Source organism: Cucurbita pepo, chromosome LG04, assembly GCF_002806865.2.
Source record: "Cucurbita pepo subsp. pepo cultivar mu-cu-16 chromosome LG04, ASM280686v2, whole genome shotgun sequence".
In the NCBI taxonomy this organism is placed as follows: domain Eukaryota; kingdom Viridiplantae; phylum Streptophyta; class Magnoliopsida; order Cucurbitales; family Cucurbitaceae; genus Cucurbita; species Cucurbita pepo.
Genome location: NC_036641.1, coordinates 8,624,419 through 8,641,454, shown reverse-complemented (window position 1 = coordinate 8,641,454; position 17,036 = coordinate 8,624,419). Strand labels below are relative to the sequence as shown.

Below are 17,036 nucleotides of genomic sequence, written 5' to 3'. Positions count from 1 at the left end.
AGAATATCGAGACCATCAGATACTAAATCTAAATTACATATCACGAACGTCCTAATGTCATGTCATGATCACGGGAATCAACGTGAGAATATGCACATGAACGATAGTGGTAAGTGGGCCTTAATAAATTTATAATAATAACTATGACAAATTATAAGAAGCACTTACCATCCCTCAAAGGGGCCATTGGAGGCATGGAAGTAAGTATATTTTGATATGTTTATTAAATTAATGCTCATAACATTATAATATAAGCATCACATGTGTAGCACTTTTGAAATAATAATTAAACGTGGAAACGAGAGATCTAATGCGGGTATGCTCAAATGATTGAATCGTGATACCAAATTTTGTGATTTTGATTTAATTAAACGCTCATTACGCTAATCATTTCAGTCTGTTTCAAAATATATGAAAAGAAAATTTTATATAAGAATTTAATTTTATCGAAATTTACTTATTCAAAGTATACATCATGATCGATGATATATATTTTATGTTAGTTTAGTTAGGTTCGGTTAGCTACTGAAAAAGTGCTTCCTACTTATTAATTACATTATTGACCTAATTTCGGTTTTAATTAACCTCCCTATTTAAAGCTTGATTTGGCAAGGGAGTAAGTGAAGCAGATATGAGAGCCAATTTGAACATAACTCAACTAGTTAGAGCATATACTCTAGACTAAAATGTCATTAATGTGATGTCCTAGGTTGGTTGGGGAGGATAACAAAACACCATTTATAAGGGTGTGGAAACCTTTCCCTAGCATACGCGTTTTAAAGCCTTGAGGGGAAGCCTGAAAGGGAAAACCCAAAGAGGACAATATTTGCTAACGGTGGATCTGGGCCGTTACAGATGGTATTAGAGCTAGACACCGGGCGATGTGCCAGCCTTCTCGCTGTTCCCTGAAGGGGGCAGACACGAGGCGTTGTGCCAGTAAGGACACTGGGCCCCGAAGGGGGGTGGATTTGGTGGTGGTCCCATATTGATTGGAGAAAGGAACGAGTGTCAGCCAGGACGCTAGGCCCCAAAGGGGTGGAAACCTTCCCTAGACGATGTGTCAGCCTTCTCGTTGTTCCTTGAAAGGGGGTAGACATGAAACGTTGTGCCAGTAAGGACGCTGGGCTCCAACCTTCCCCTAGCTCGCTATTTCCTGAAGGGGGGGTAGACACGAGGCGTTGTGCCCGTAAGGACGCTGGACCTCGAAGGGGTGAAAACCTTCCCCTAGCAGACGCATTTTAAAGCCTTGAGGGGAAGCCCAAAAGGGAAAGGCAGAGGATTGAAAATCTTCATCTCACCCGTTCAAATTTGCTATAGGCAGAGGACTGAAAATCTTCGTCTCACCGGTTCAAATCTGCTATTAACAATAAGGATAATGTGTAGGAAATGAAATGACTATTGACAATAAGGATAATGTGTAGGAAATGAAATGGCCGGTATCACTCAGTTGGTAGAGCAGAGGACCGAAAATTTTCATCTCACCAATTTGCTATGAAAATAAATAAAGATAATGTGTCGGAAAGGAAATGGCCAGTATCGCTCCATTGGTAGAGCAGAGGACTAAAAATCTTCATGTTACCAGTTCAAATATGCTATTGAAAATACGTCTAATATGCCGGAAACGAAATGGCCGGTAGGCGTTATGCAAGTAAGAACACTGGACCTCAAAGGGGTGGTAACCTTCCCGTAGCAGACACATTTTAAAGCCTTGACGGGAAGCCTGAAAGGGAAAGCCCAAAAAGGACAATATTAGCAAGCGGTAGATCTGGCCGTTACAATTAATCTCTACATCGTTCAACTAAAAAAGTTTGCAGACATACCCTTATAAAACTATTTATTCGCACTCTCACCATAGTGTGTCAAATAATAAAACATTATTTTAAAAAATATATATATATAATTAATTAGTAGCATATAAATATCCATAGAATCTTGGTACCTATGACTTAGATCTGTGTATATTTTTCTTACTAACTAATATAAATTATTTATCATACCTAACTTCAATCAGTACTTTATATTATTTTAATCATAATTATAATATTTTTAAGCTTATAATAAGCTTTAAGATAAAGTTAATGATATTGCAAATGGCCGAAAGAAAGGTGGACCCCACATAGAGTTATGATTTTAGTTAATATTAGATTTGCATTATTCTAATAATTAACATTTTCATATGCTCAACACTTTATTATTATTATTTATTTATTTATTTATTATTATTATTTAGTTTAAATGGTTACCATGTGCATGAAATTATTAATTTTAAAATATACATTTTTTTTATAATACAATTATATATATTTATTTTTATTATTTATTTTCGAATTAACTCTTAAAATTTTTATTATTTAACCAGGGTTATTTAGGTTAAAAAATTTACAACCCGAACAATTAGGTTGAATTTAAAATATGTCACAGCTCGACACGATCTGATCCACAAACACCTCTACTATTCTCGTATTGACGGTTTTTTTTTTTTTTAATTTCTAAAAAATAATTCATTATGAAAAAGAGGAAAAGTTGATCCCAACGTGCAATGGCTTGAAAAAAAAAAGTGACGTGTAATAATTTATTTGAAGAAAAAGAAATTAACACATTTTGGTCCCCTTATTATTTTAATACAATTATTTAATTTTTATAATTAAAAATTTATCACAATTTAATAAATTACCAAAATAAAGTACCCTTTCTTAATATGTAATAAAATTTAAATTTTAAAACACTTTAATTAAAAATTTTGGAAAATAAATTATCTTCAACAAATTAATTCCATAACTAATTATCAAAACCCGAAAAACAATCTCGACCCAAATAATTCTCGTAATAACATAAATATTTAATTTTTACAACGAAGAAGAGATTCAAATCTCGAAACTTGACAAGAAATTCAACGAGATTGAGGAAGAACTAGAAACTAGTTCTAAGAAATAGTAAAAGTTTCGAGATTTCTTCACATGGGCGATCGTTTATTTACAGAAATTTTGATACTAATTATCAAAATCGAAAACAATCTCGACCCAAATACATTCTCGTAATAACATAAATATTTAATTTTTACAACGAAGAAGAGATTCAAATCTCGAAACTTGACAAGAAATTCGATGAGATTGAGGAAGAACTAGAAACTAGGTCTAAGAAACGGTAAAAGTTTCGAGATTTCTTCACGTGGGCGATCGTTAATTTACAGAAATTTTGATACGGTCGAGACTAAAACACGTTATAGAAATTCTGGTAATTCAGTTAGTAAGAAAGAAGAAATAAAGCATAAGAAGAAGAATGGCAGCACTCCATGGAAACAGAAGCAAAAGCAAAAGAAACCCAACACCCCATGGAAATCCCACAGCCGTCTGGTTATGGCTGTAGTAACTGTTTCCGCCGCTGCCGCCTCCGAGGGACAGCCAGTGAACGACGACGACCAAAAGCAGGGGCGAGACGATGACGAGCCTCTGTAACACCTCGGAGGCCGAGGCGATGGCAGCGTCGTAAATGGCATAGGCTAAGAATCCGGAGATTATAAGAGCAATGGTTGCAAGAAGCCATTGGTCTGAGAAGGTTGTTGATCTGGTGTATGCAGCCATTAGAGAAGGAAGAAGAGGGAAGGAGTGTGAAGAAATATAAAATGGGTTTGCTAGTTTTGGCTTATATTGTGGACTTTACTCGTACTAATTGGCTCACCCACTGCACCTCCCTATCTCTCTCTCTCTCTCTCTCTCTCTCTCTCTCTCTAGATTTTGACTCGAGAAAACCGCTCGAATCGAAGTATTTCGGATATGTATCGGGTAGTTATTGAAGGGTATGTGAGTTTCGACCTTTGTGATAATTAATTAGAGTTGAAATGAAGTGGGGATCACGGAAAAAGACGTATTTGATGAATGAATGATTCAATCTTCTTCGATCGAAATGGGTGAGATAGTTTCTTTGAAGGGATTCTCGTTTTTCTATATGAGGTGGATGTACTTTAGAGTGGGATCTATTTGGAACAGGGAGTGTAAATGCAATCAAATTATGACGGTTTCGTTGAATAATTTTTCTTAAATTTTGAATCAAATGTCACTTAGAGCATTTTAAGGTTAGAACGTTAAAAGAGAAATGCTTTGAAGCTAAGAAGACGAAGTCTTTGGATTAAAATGGTGTGATATTCTCTTGCTTAAAAGGGAATGAAAATGGCTAAGGAAGATATTAAAATGGGAATAAATCGACATTTAAAGTGTTTTAAAATTAGAACAGTACTATTAGATATTGTCTACTTTGGCCCATTACGTATCGCCGCCAACCTCGTAGTTTTCAAAACACATTTGCTAGGAAGAGGTTTTCACTTACAAAGAATCATTCATATCTCTTGAAATTCCTAAGAGATCCCTTAGAAGAAGGAACAAAACATCTCTCTAAATCCCTCAGAGATCTCTTAGGAGAAGGAACAAAACATCTCTCCCTAACAGATACGTTTTAAAATCGTGAGACTAACCATAATACATAACAAACCAAAACAAACAATACCAGATAATGGTAAGATTGAGCTTAGAATCAATTCCGACCATCTATGAGTGTTTATCACTAATATCACTTGATTTTAAACAAAACCTTCTTAAACAGTTTCAAAGACTAAAAGTTTAAACGAAAATTCAGATAACAGTAAAATTGAGCTTAGAATCAATTCCGACCATCTACGAGTGTTTATCACTAATATCACTTGATTTTAAACGAAACCTTCTTAAACAGTTTCAAAGACTAAAAGTTTAAACGAAAATTCTAAAACGCTTACGCCCCATCAACATCACAGCTATCCAAGCAAGAAAAAGTTGGTCGAGTACGAAAAAAAACGCTTATACTACAAGTGCTTGTGACCATCTATGAGTGTTTATCACTAATTTCACTTGATTTTAAACGAAACCTTCTTAAACAGTTTCAAAGACTAAAAGTTTAAACGAAAATTCTAAAACGCTTACGCCCCATCAACATCACAGCTATCCAAGCAAGAAAAAGTTGGTCGAGTACGAAAAAAAACGCTTATACTACAAGTGCTTGTGACCAAAGTAAATCACTATCTACATCAAAGTTGGTGGTATCAATTTATTCCTTAAACTTGAATCCAAGACTTGTGAGATATATACCTTAAAGCCAATGCTTATCACTTTGCAACCCACCAAAGCATTCAATGAAACAAGAAGAAGTCACAGTTCATTATCAGATAGCACTCAGAATATGATAGACACTGCCATAGAATTGGTTATGATATAAATATATCAAGGTTATCTGTCATTCTACATTTCAACATTACAACAATGAGATAAGATGATGAACAGTCTAACAATTCAATCAGTAGTAGCATACAACATAATCTTATATTTGATCTCTTGGAAGAAAGAATTATTACCTCTTCAGGCGACTTCTTCGGACGATGCAGAAGAATGCTTTTCGAGAATGTTGGGGAACTTTTTCGGTAGACTAAACACAGGCGCATCTGCTGCGAAACCTTGAAACGCCATGCCTAACGAGTATCCTAACGCTCGAGCTACTGGTACTGCTACTGCATTTCCTACTTGTATGTACCTGTTACATGACCAGATCAATTTTGGGGATCAAGTGGCTGGAGTGTTCATATGAATATGTTCGAGCACGATCGGATAGAGTTATGAAATTCGTAGAATATACCTTTCTTTCACTGGCCCGTGGAGCTTGTAATAATCTGGAAAGCCTTGAAGTCTTGCGTTTTCACGAATCGTCAAAACTCTATCTTGCTCCGGATGTGTAATTGCCTATTATTATCAGTGGATGTCGAGAAAATGAGTCGTTAAAGGTTCGCCCCGAACGCTATTGCAAAACACCTTAAGCTTTAAAAAGTACTAAAAGAGCACAAAAGTAGAGTTGTAACCTGGTTGTGAGGCTCTGCTCGAGTAACGACTGTTGGCACCGTCTCGTCCCACCATAAACGAGCAAATGGCCTTTATCATTTCATAAAGATAGGAAATATGAGTAACGAACGAGATAGGACGTTAGAACGAATAAAGAGAGAAGGAAGGAACCATCGTTGCTTACTTCGATGATGATCCATTTACGAAACTCATGGCATAATCAGGAACCTGCAATTACAATGACGAAAGTTACAATCCGACACAAGAACTCGTAAAATTGTTTAAACTAAAGAATGAAACCTTCAGGTTTTTACAGTTAATCTGGGATACACAAACATCTTACCAAAGGCTTTCCAGATTCCAAATATACTCTCTTAACGTCAGGATCCCATTCAACTTTATTATCGGGACGAACACGAACGCCAGGTAAATCTCTAAAGTTCGCTCCCTATAAAAGATGTAGGAGATTAAGGAATGAAGGAATGAATAAATAATGCTCTCCAGCAGCTCAAACACATTAATATTCTAGAACACCTTTCTCTTCGGGATCTGACAAACTCGTTGATAGTCATCCGTATTTAGTTCGAGTGGCCGATGATCATATAGTTCGTGCATTGCTGGCTCTAACTTTTTAGAAGAATCAAATCTTTCTGTAAATAACAATGGCAGAACCATATTCAAACAAAGAAATTCGAAGTCGTAGTGCAAATCCTATTACAGATTATAACTAAGGATCCCACAGTAGCTGACCTTCCCTAGGCGATCTAATTAGACGCTGAAACTCGGTCTTAGGAGGTTGGTCATAAGGCATTTCGTCCCGACGTTCGGAATTTGCAATCTGCATATGATTAAGCAAACGAAAAAAATGAAAATGTATGGAAAAATTTAAGAACTGAACCAATAAGTTAAGATATGTAGAACATACAGCAGGAAGATCAGAAATTGCATCTTCCAAAAGAAGCTTCTGTTCCAGCTGAATGTCAGTATGTCGTTCATCATAAGCAACGACATTCATCTGCATCGTTATCATACGATCTCGTTAGATAAAATAACAATGAACCCATAATGGCTCGATAAGATTCCGTACCTCAAATTCAGTCGGAATTACACCCCTCACTACAACATCGTGACTTGGAAGAGGATACTGTGGAAGTTTCTGAAAAAGGGAAATGAATGTTATTACGAGTCCATAGGTCCCGAGTAGTAAAATTAAAAGTGCTTATGAATGAAGTGACCTCGGTTGGTTGGGCGCCCCACATGAACATACGCATACGAAATTGTGGAAGTCCATATGCACCTGCTGCCATCATTCCCATACGAACTTGATAATTCATTGATATTAAACGACCAAGCGCATACCGTCCCAAAAATCCATTGGCAAACTTAACGATATCGACTACGTTCTCCATCAAAACGTATTTAGGCCTAAGATACTCTACCAAGTCCATATAGACAACAAGCTGTTTGTTTTTTTCATCTTCCAGTGGATTTTCTGTGTTCCTGAAGCGATTGAAGCCACTAATGCCTTGGCAGGGAGGCCCTCCACATATAACATCAACATCACCCTATCAACTCAAAAGTTCTAGTAAGAATAATAGTTAAAAACAAAGTACTGAAAAGTTCAATAAAATAATTAAACTTACAGGCAAAGGTAAACTCTTTGAATTGTAACCACTTGTCACGAAATCTTTCAACTTTTCCTTGCAGTTGCTGTTAAATAGGACGTAACAATCAACTCAGTTAAATTCTGAATCGTGCACACGTATAGATCATACAACTATACCAGGCACAACTTCAATAGAATATGTACCTCAACCCCTCGATTGGCTCCCACGTGTCTTCATCAGGGCCATAACCCTTCCAACGGACCTACATTCAAATAACATGCGTATTAATATTTCAAATAGGCATGTGATGGAGATGCTAGAAGAAAATTGTAACGGCCCAAGTCCACCGCTAGCAAATATTGTCCCCTTTGGGTTTTTCCTTTCGGGCTTTCCCTCAAGGTTTTTAAAACGCGTCTACTAGAAAGAGGTTTCTACACCGTTATAAAGTATGCTTTGTTCCTCTCTCTAACCAATGTGGGATCTCACAATTCACCCCCTTCGGAGCCCAGCATCCCCACTAGAACTCGTTCCCTTCTCCAATTGATGTAGGACCCCTCAATCCACCCCCTTCCGAGACCAACGTTCTGGATGGCACACCACCTCGTGTCACATCGCCCGATGTCTAAATAATCCAAGATCCTATGTTTTCTACATTACCACAATCTCTTAATGGAAAATAGATATCATACGTACACGATGAAAGTCATATCTACATCGAACTGATTTAGCCAAATGATAATTAAGATTCAAGCATTCAAATACCTTAAGAAACAATCCACGCTTTTTAGTTTCGTTGGGATCGCCATAGCATATTGCAAGTACTTTTTCTACTTCAAACACTTCTCCATCATCTTCACTCTTTTCATCTTCCTCTTCTTCTTCTTCCTCTTCATCATCATTAGCAAAAAGATCAATGTACTTCTGTTGTGGCTCTTTACTTTTTACCAAAGAAAAATATTTGCAAAGCACTTCCCATTCTTTCAACAATGATAAAAAATCCTCGGCCATTTCATTTCTCACCTGCAATGTAGAAGAAACTAAGAAAAAAAGAAGCATAATATAGTACAATATCAAGTCGAATTCAATCGTAGAAGTATACCTCTGTCTCGGGGTGATTGAACTTTACACTTTCACAAGCATATTGATTTATATCAACTGCCCATTTCTACAAAAAGAAAGAACAAGGTAAAAAAAACTATAAAATGAATGTCTTTTGATTAGTTGTTTTATGAATTTATAGCAACGTACCGTGACTAGGTTCACCCCAGACAAATTGGCTCCTAAGCACAGTCCAGTCGACATAGCCCCACATCCTGAATACAAATCGAGGAGTGTAACGTCAGGCTTACAACATTGCTGTGCTTGAGTGACATCCCCAATTTCCGAGTTCACTTCACAAGCTCCATTGGTATCAACCTCGGAAGAAATTGTCGATGATGTGTCACTGCCAATCCTTTTCTCACCTACAAGTTAAAATATACACAAAAACTATAAATTCTCAAGACTTCAGTTGCAATTGAAGGAACATGTTTCCATAAATTAATCCTTTTACAAAATTACTTGCTGGCAGTTTAACGAACGTAGAATATGGTAGCAAGTATAACATGTCACAGTGGAAGTCACACACTGGAAGACACTTTTTCTTCTTATCCGTGGCCATCTGAAAAGAAAAACAAAATTAGCCTCACGTTGTAAGAAAATTCTAAAACATCGACTGGCGTAAAAAATTCAAGTCCGTACAGTTAGAGGTATTCTAGCTATATTTAGCTTCCTAACGAGACAATCCAATGGATTATCGTCCCGAACTTCTGAAAAGAAAACACGCTTGTCATTGATGAGATGAGCATGGTCTTTCACAACCTAAAATGTATCAAACAAAATCCAATATTAGCTAGTCATCATACTAAACAAATCTGAGTAAAATGTAATGAAACTGCATCATGTTCATCTTACAGTATCTTTAGCTCTATAATACCATTGTGCAGTGAAATATAGTTGTCCATCAACAGCCTCGAACATTTCAACAATTCTGCATATATAATCGTCCTCCCCATCCTCAGCCTAGACAAAATTTTCGATGAAGAATTATAATAAGAATCTATGCCTAGAATTCATTAAAAAAAAAATCCAATAAACTCGACTGTTAATCATACCTTCACATGGGCATCATCAAAGAGATTATAAACGATATTGTCAACTTCAGCCACTGAATAATGATGCAGAGCCTGGACTACGTCCACAGAGTCGTCCCTATAAAATAGCAAAACATAAAGGTAAGGAGAATGAAAAATAAAACTGGCTAATCTATAGAACGCATCAAGTCTACGCAAGAAAACCACGCTCTTCAATAAAAAATATGCACTGCCATCCTTCTGACATTTCTTTTTAAGATTGTTCTTAATCCATTGAACTATAATTAAACGCCCTTGGTGCGCAAATGGCTTGTAGCAAATAATGTCAATCAATGATGAAAAAATGTTGTTCCATCCCCTTTTGAGATATTTGATGTAGAGAAATAGAAAAATTATTAGAGATGTGGAGAGCTCTTGGAAGGAATGACAAGAACCTATATAATTGAATCTTGCATGTCGATATGTATTCTACAAACATATAGTTATTAGCAAGAGTCGGATAGTCCATAAATTAGACGACCTTACTCGAACAGGATCTGTTCTATAGGCTGTGCAACCGTGTGCTTGAGTTCTAAAGATAGTCCATAAATTAGTGACATTACCTCGAGTTTTTTGCCCCAGCTACTTTCTTCTTCTGGAAAAATAGATAGAGAAAAAACGATGAGAGTAGATATGAGCTAGAAACTAAACTCGTTCGGAATGAGACATCATTATGAAAATCATGAAAGCAAACTACCAAATCACACTACAAAGACTAAGTTCAGTCCATAAATTTGTTTGGTTCTGAACTGTTTTCTGCTTTGTAAATCATAATGCCAAAACAATTTCTGCCCAAATTTGTTTAAACAAAACATTTAATACTCACTTGAAGCTTCAATCGTAACCCTAATTACTATATCTCCAAGAACAAATAGTCACCTCACTTCAACTCAATCCAATAATCAAGATATGGATTCACTTCCCTCTCACTGTTTTTTTTTATAGCTAAAGACCTTTGTTAAGAACAAACAACCATAGATTCTTGAAATTCAGCAACATGCAGCAGGACAAGACTTCTAATACTCAATCTAAGCGCTTCCTCTCGCAAAATACCCGAATCAAAGAAGATCGAACACAATTACACCAAAACTCCATACAACATTATCTCATTTCCACATCAAGTAAGATTTCAAGGAATAAATTTCAATTACCTTTCCCTGATACCTCAAAGGCCACCGCTCCCTGGCTTCATTATCCGGAATGTGAGGCTTCACAAACATAGCCGCAGTCTCCTCCTCGTCGTCGTCAAGCTCTGCCTTCACCTTCCTGGTCTGAGTCTGAGTCTGAGTCTGAGCCGCCACTTTAGGGGAGAGCGAAATGGGACTCGAACCATCTCCATTGAGCTCGGTTTTGAGCTTCTTGTTAGGGGAAGAAACATCAGTGTCGGGCTTAACGGAGGTAGGAGTGGCGGACTTGGAGCGGCGCTTGGCGGGCATTGTCGGAGAGGATAAGAAAAATCAGACAGGGAACGGCGGGAAAGGGAGAAAAAGGGCGGAGGAGAGAGATCAAAAATGGTGTACAGAACAATTGAGAGAAGAAAGCCCCTTTTTATAGTGTCGGGGAAAGGGAAGAGGAAAAGGGGGCAAGATTTCGAAGTTGGGCGGGAAGTTGAATTTCTTTTGGATTTGATTAAAATGTGTCAGAATTGGGTTATGGGCCGAGTGAACCCGTTGAGTCGGGTCGGTTTTTGGATCCCCGACCCTGTGTCAGTGATGTGACGTGTATGTGTGTCTGCTTATGTTTAAGTGTGGTCGGTACCCTTACAAGGATACACTTTGACATAAAGTTATCTAAGATGTTTTTTTTTTTTTTTTTTTTTTTTTTTTTTTTTTTTTTTTTTTTTTTTTTTTNGGGTAGTTTGGGAATTTCACTTGTGGTTTTGTTTCAAAGGATTATTAGTAGTTGGTTATAAAAGCTACATAATAATTAAATAAGTTTTGAAAATTATTAATAATATAATTTTAAAAAAATAAATATAATAAATTACTGTAGATTTTGGGTACTAAATTTCCGGATTGGTTGATTGGTTTGTGCAATTTCCACGTAATATTATTTATTATTATTATTTTTTTCACTCAGAAACAAAAATCCACGTGGCCTCGTGATCGGGCAGAGCAATAATCCTCTGCTGCATCATCCACCGTCCATGACCATCGTCATCTCCACCCCATCATCCAACGGCTATCGTTCCCCAGTTCCACCATACCATCCCTAAATGACAACAGTTCACTGGCCCGCCCTTCGATGGTTCTTAAAAAACTCGTCCACCAATTTGAATCTTCAGCTTTCATCCATCAATAATTTCTTTAATCCGTAAAACAATGCATGATTGCGACGTTTTTGACAATCTGATCCATTCCTTCCACTGAGATAGATCCGTAGCGACTATTTGAAGACGAATTTCAATCCCGCAGAAACGCATTTTTGGAGAAGGAAGCTCGTTTTTCTGTTCTGGTTTTGTGAGATTTTTGTTGTAGTTTTGCGAAATGAGTTCGTCTAAGACAGTGAGGAAACTCCAGGTGGAGTCTCCGGTGCCTGCGGATATAGTCATTGCTAATTCTGTGGCGCCTCTGCACATCGATGATATTGCTAAAGATCTCAACCTTAGCCCCACTCATTATGATCTTTATGGCAAATACAAGGCCAAGGTGATTCTGATTTGAGTGATTCTATGTTCTAGTTTGTTTTGATTGCCTGATTAGGAAAATGGTCGTAAAATTGTGTTGTCTTTGATGTTTGTTTAGGAAATAAAGTTGAATTGAATTCTAAACTGTTTGGAGGGCTAAATCTGAGGGCGTAGTTATGTGTTGGTGTTTGGTGTTTGGTTTGCAGGTTTTGTTGTCTGTTCTTGATGAGCTTGAAGGATCTAAGGATGGATATTATGTGGTGGTTGGGGGGATTACTCCTACTCCTCTTGGGGAAGGCAAATCCACCACTACTGTTGGTCTCTGTCAAGCTCTTGGTGCTTTTCTTGACAAAAAGGTAATTTTATTTGATTTTTAAAATTAGCCTACAAATACTACTTCCACCGATGAATTTAGGTATTTTTGTAACATTCTAAATCCACCGCTAGCAGATATTATCCTCTTTAGCTTATCCTCTTTAGCCCGTTACGTATCACCGTCAGTCTCACGGTCTTAGAACACGTCTATTAGGAGAGGTTTTCACATGGAATAATTCGTTCTCTCCAACTAATGTTGGATCTCACTGGGAAACGAAACATTCTTTATAAGGGTGTGGAAAACTATCTCTAGCCGACGTGTTTTAAAACCTTGAGAGGAAACTTAGAAGGGAAAGTCCAAAGAGGACGATATCTGCCAGTGATGAACTTGGGCTGTTACCGTCTCGTTATCTACTTTCTGCATATGTTTTAAAAAACAAAGCGAAGTTTCGAATGAAAGGAAATTCAAAAAGCTTGTTTTCGTTTTTGGAATATAACTAAGAATTCAAATATTTTCTTTAAGAAATATGTAACCAAACCATTGTATAGAAATGATGAGAAAGCCAGAACAATTTCCAAAACTAAAAGTAAAAATTAAAATGGTTATCAAATATGATCGTAGTTGTTAATTTCTTAGATTACAGTTCAAATTGTGCAACACAATGAGATGAAACATTCTATGTACTATTGAGATTTGAAGTTATCACCCAAGTAATGTTGTTTATTGTTTTAGAAGGCATAGGTTCAAATCGTCCTCTATGCAGAATAGTGTCCTGTTTTCGGTGCATCTTTGTATATGTTCTTACCGAGTCGGACAAAAGGCCTAAACCTTGAGGTTGTATCGATAAAAAAATCCTAAACTAACAATTGTATCAATTTAAACTCCAAATTTTCATGAGAGTATCAGTTCGTACATTGACAAATTTTGCTTAAAAAACGTTAGTCCGCACATGTGCAAACTTATAATTGTTTAGGTTGATTTCAGGTGGTCACCTGCCTTCGCCAGCCATCACAGGGACCAACATTTGGAATAAAAGGTGGTGCAGCTGGAGGGGGTTACAGTCAAGTGATTCCAATGGACGAATTTAATCTCCACCTAACAGGAGATATTCATGCTATAACAGCTGCAAACAATCTTTTAGCTGCTGCTATTGATACCAGGATTTTCCATGAGTCAACACAGTCAGATAAGGCTCTTTTTAATCGCCTTTGCCCGCCGAACAAAGAAGGTAAACGAAGCTTTAGTGATATCATGTTCAGACGTTTGAAGAAACTCAACATTGCCAAGACAAAACCAGAAGATCTGACGCCCGAAGAAGTTACGAAGTTTGCCAGGCTCGATATTGATCCAGATTCTATTACCTGGAGAAGAGTAATGGACGTAAATGATCGGTTCTTAAGGAAAATTTCTATTGGTCAGGGTCCTGATGAGAAAGGGATGGTGAGAGAAACCGGGTTCGATATTTCGGTTGCCAGTGAAATAATGGCAGTTTTGGCCCTTACGACATCACTGGCTGATATGAGAGAGAGGTTAGGGAAAATGGTAGTAGGAAACAGCAAAGCTGGTGACCCTGTAACTGCTGATGATCTTGGTGTCGGTGGCGCTTTGACCGTGCTCATGAAGGATGCTATTAACCCGACACTGATGCAGACTCTTGAGGGAACTCCTGTTCTTGTTCATGCTGGTCCTTTTGCTAATATTGCTCACGGTAATTCCTCTATAGTGGCTGATAAGATAGCTCTGAAGTTGGTAGGACCAGGCGGGTTTGTAGTCACAGAAGCAGGTTTCGGGGCCGATATTGGCGCCGAGAAATTTATGAACATCAAATGTCGCTATAGCGGTTTAACTCCACAATGTGCTGTAATTGTGGCGACAATAAGAGCGTTGAAAATGCATGGGGGCGGGCCACAAGTTGTTGCAGGGAGACCTCTTGACCATGCCTATTTGAATGAAAATGTGAGTCTTGTTGAAGCTGGCTGTGTTAATTTGGCCAGGCATATTGCAAACACCAAGGCTTATGGTGTGAATGTAGTTGTTGCTGTGAACAAGTTTGCCACAGATACTGAAGCAGAGATGAATGCAGTCAAAAGCGCTGCTTTAGCTGCTGGGGCGTACGATGCTGTTATTTGTTCTCATCACGCTCACGGTGGAAAAGGAGCGGTAAGCCATTCGATCCCGATAATTAATAAGCTTTTATACAACCAACCCTGTAAAATGCAAAAGTGATGTTATCTTTGATGACAAATGGTCATGTTCTTTTGATTGGGTAGTAGACTTTATCATGTTCTTCATTTCTTTAGGTCGACCTCGGAATTGCAGTTCAAAAAGCGTGTGAGAACGTAACAAAGCCATTGAATTTCTTATATCCGCTCGATGTTAGTATTAAAGACAAAATAGAAGCTATAGCCAAGTCCTACGGAGCCAGTGGGGTGGAATACTCAGAACAGGTGAGCTTTTGTTGCTATTACTATATATTGTTCGCATGCTATCGGCTAAGAATTCGTTTGATTTGCATACCATATTTTGAATGATTGATGCAATGACATCATAGATTCTTGTTTCTTTGACTGAAATAATCCATCTAAGAACAGTAAGACAATGAACAGTAAGTGTTGGACTCCCAAATCTTAAGACAACATGTACAATTGAAGATACAAAGTTTGAGCTTCCTCGATAAAAAGAAACTAAACCCAAGTTCATCCATGTCAGTTCATTTCAGTTCAACAAAATAAGGACGATCTTCAACCGTGTTGAATCTACGGGAAGCATCGGATCCTGTAGTTATTGATTTACCTTAACTTCTTTTTGGTAAAGTACTGAGCTTTCACTGAACATGAGATTCGGAGGCTCGAGTAGAGGCACGTTTACTCATGTTTTCTTATATGAATCTCTTTGCCCGCAAATCCTACTAGTTCTTGGGCCGTCCAACCCCTATCAAAACCCCAATCAACAACTGAGGGCGACTCCTGACAGAGGAGCCAGAGGGCCAAGCGGCTAAATTTCTCCAAAAGTCCTATTATTCCTCTTGGGGAAAGACTTTGATCCTAGATGTAAGGCTCGGATATGGTGCCATCATTACTAAAAACTTAAAAAACTTAAAAAACTTAAAAAACTGAACAGTAAATTAGTTAAAACTCCGATCTCCTAGCATTTCCTTCTGCAGTTGAGAATACAATTGGTTGATGTGAAAGAGTTTGTCTGTTTAGAAACACTGATAAGAAACTGAAAAAGGTTTACTGTTTGAATCAACAGGCGGAGAAACAGATTGAGATGTACAGTAGGCAAGGATTTTCAAATCTACCAATCTGCATGGCAAAAACACAATACTCCTTCTCACACGATGCTGCAGCAAAGGGAGCACCGAGCGGATTCAAGTTGCCGATAAGGGACGTGAGGGCTAGCATTGGTGCTGGCTTCATTTACCCTTTGGTGGGAACCATGAGTACAATGCCAGGGCTCCCTACAAGACCTTGCTTTTACGACATCGATCTCGACACCGCTACTGGGAAGGTCATTGGTCTTTCTTGAACGAGCCTTCCTCCCAAGCAGTTGCCTCGCCATCTTTCTGGTTTGTTGAACGGCCTGTCTCAAAAAAGTTCTTGTCCAAGTACATGTTTTTTTTTTGTTTAGTTTTCTCAACTGTTGTTATTCCGGAGTCCCTGTAATGCAACCTTTGCTGAACTTTGAACAGTCTAAAGTTATATGTCCATAATAAGGTGGAAGGAGGGAAATAATGTGTGTGTGTTGTAGCGTGTATTTCCCTTCCTTTGTTTAGAATATATCTATTTTGATGGAGAATAATAGAAAGAGCCATTTTCAAATTGGTGGTAGATTCTCCCTTTTAGACCTTATGCCTTTATACACTACATATAACGCTATATATAACTTAGTCGTGTCAATAGATTGGTATATTCTCAAATGTCGAACAAAGAACTCCAAAAAGAAAAAGGAGTCAAGCCTCCTCGAAGGTACGAAGGCAATAGAGGCGTACTTTGTTTGAGGAGAGAGGTGTTGGATGATTACTTTTTTGGTGAAGGTTCGATTTATCCTTGATGTTTGAAAACATACCACATACCTTTTTAGTCTATGACTTTTGATAAATAAGTTCAAAAGGTCCTTGCAGTTTAAAACCATACCTTTGTAGTCTATGAATGTTGAGAAGTAGAGTTGTATCGGGTTGTAATATATTAGCTTAAGATCAAAAGAATCCAATGTACTAAAACTTCACAATTTGGTATAACCACATTTCTCTTGGCGTAGTCCAAAGCTCTAGCTAATCGAAGCTTGGTACACTAGGGTGGTCACGATACGATTCTCTTAATAATTACTAGATACTTTGAAAGTAGAGCCGGAGAAAAGAAATCCAAAATTACTATCAACCATACAAGAATGACTAGTTTATCAGCCTTAATTCCCAGGCTTAAATTCTTCCCTATCAAACTGAACGTGAGATCAAAATCT

The 17,036-nt window shown here is 37.6% G+C and overlaps 2 protein-coding genes across 2 annotated transcripts; one reads left to right on the top strand and one right to left on the bottom strand.

Moving 5' to 3' along the window:
• Positions 1-5,198: 5,198 nt before the first annotated feature.
• LOC111794070 (DNA (cytosine-5)-methyltransferase CMT3-like) lies at positions 5,199-11,162 on the bottom strand. Its single transcript, XM_023676197.1, has 21 exons — positions 10,785-11,162; positions 10,197-10,228; positions 9,616-9,712; positions 9,416-9,523; positions 9,203-9,322; positions 9,023-9,122; positions 8,711-8,925; positions 8,562-8,627; positions 8,225-8,482; positions 7,666-7,724; positions 7,499-7,565; positions 7,091-7,420; positions 6,943-7,011; positions 6,781-6,870; positions 6,606-6,693; positions 6,390-6,505; positions 6,199-6,303; positions 6,040-6,083; positions 5,876-5,945; positions 5,656-5,759; positions 5,199-5,553 (listed from the first exon to the last, which is right to left on the bottom strand). Exons 1-21 carry the CDS (start codon positions 11,067-11,069, stop codon positions 5,382-5,384), a joined length of 2,595 nt encoding a protein of 864 aa, XP_023531965.1. The 5' UTR covers positions 11,070-11,162; the 3' UTR covers positions 5,199-5,381.
• Positions 11,163-11,881: 719 nt separating this feature from the next.
• On the top strand, positions 11,882-16,405 carry LOC111794071 (formate--tetrahydrofolate ligase). Its single transcript, XM_023676198.1, has 5 exons — positions 11,882-12,281; positions 12,466-12,615; positions 13,560-14,735; positions 14,876-15,022; positions 15,828-16,405. Exons 1-5 carry the CDS (start codon positions 12,120-12,122, stop codon positions 16,101-16,103), a joined length of 1,911 nt encoding a protein of 636 aa, XP_023531966.1. The 5' UTR covers positions 11,882-12,119; the 3' UTR covers positions 16,104-16,405.
• Positions 16,406-17,036: the final 631 nt, after the last annotated feature.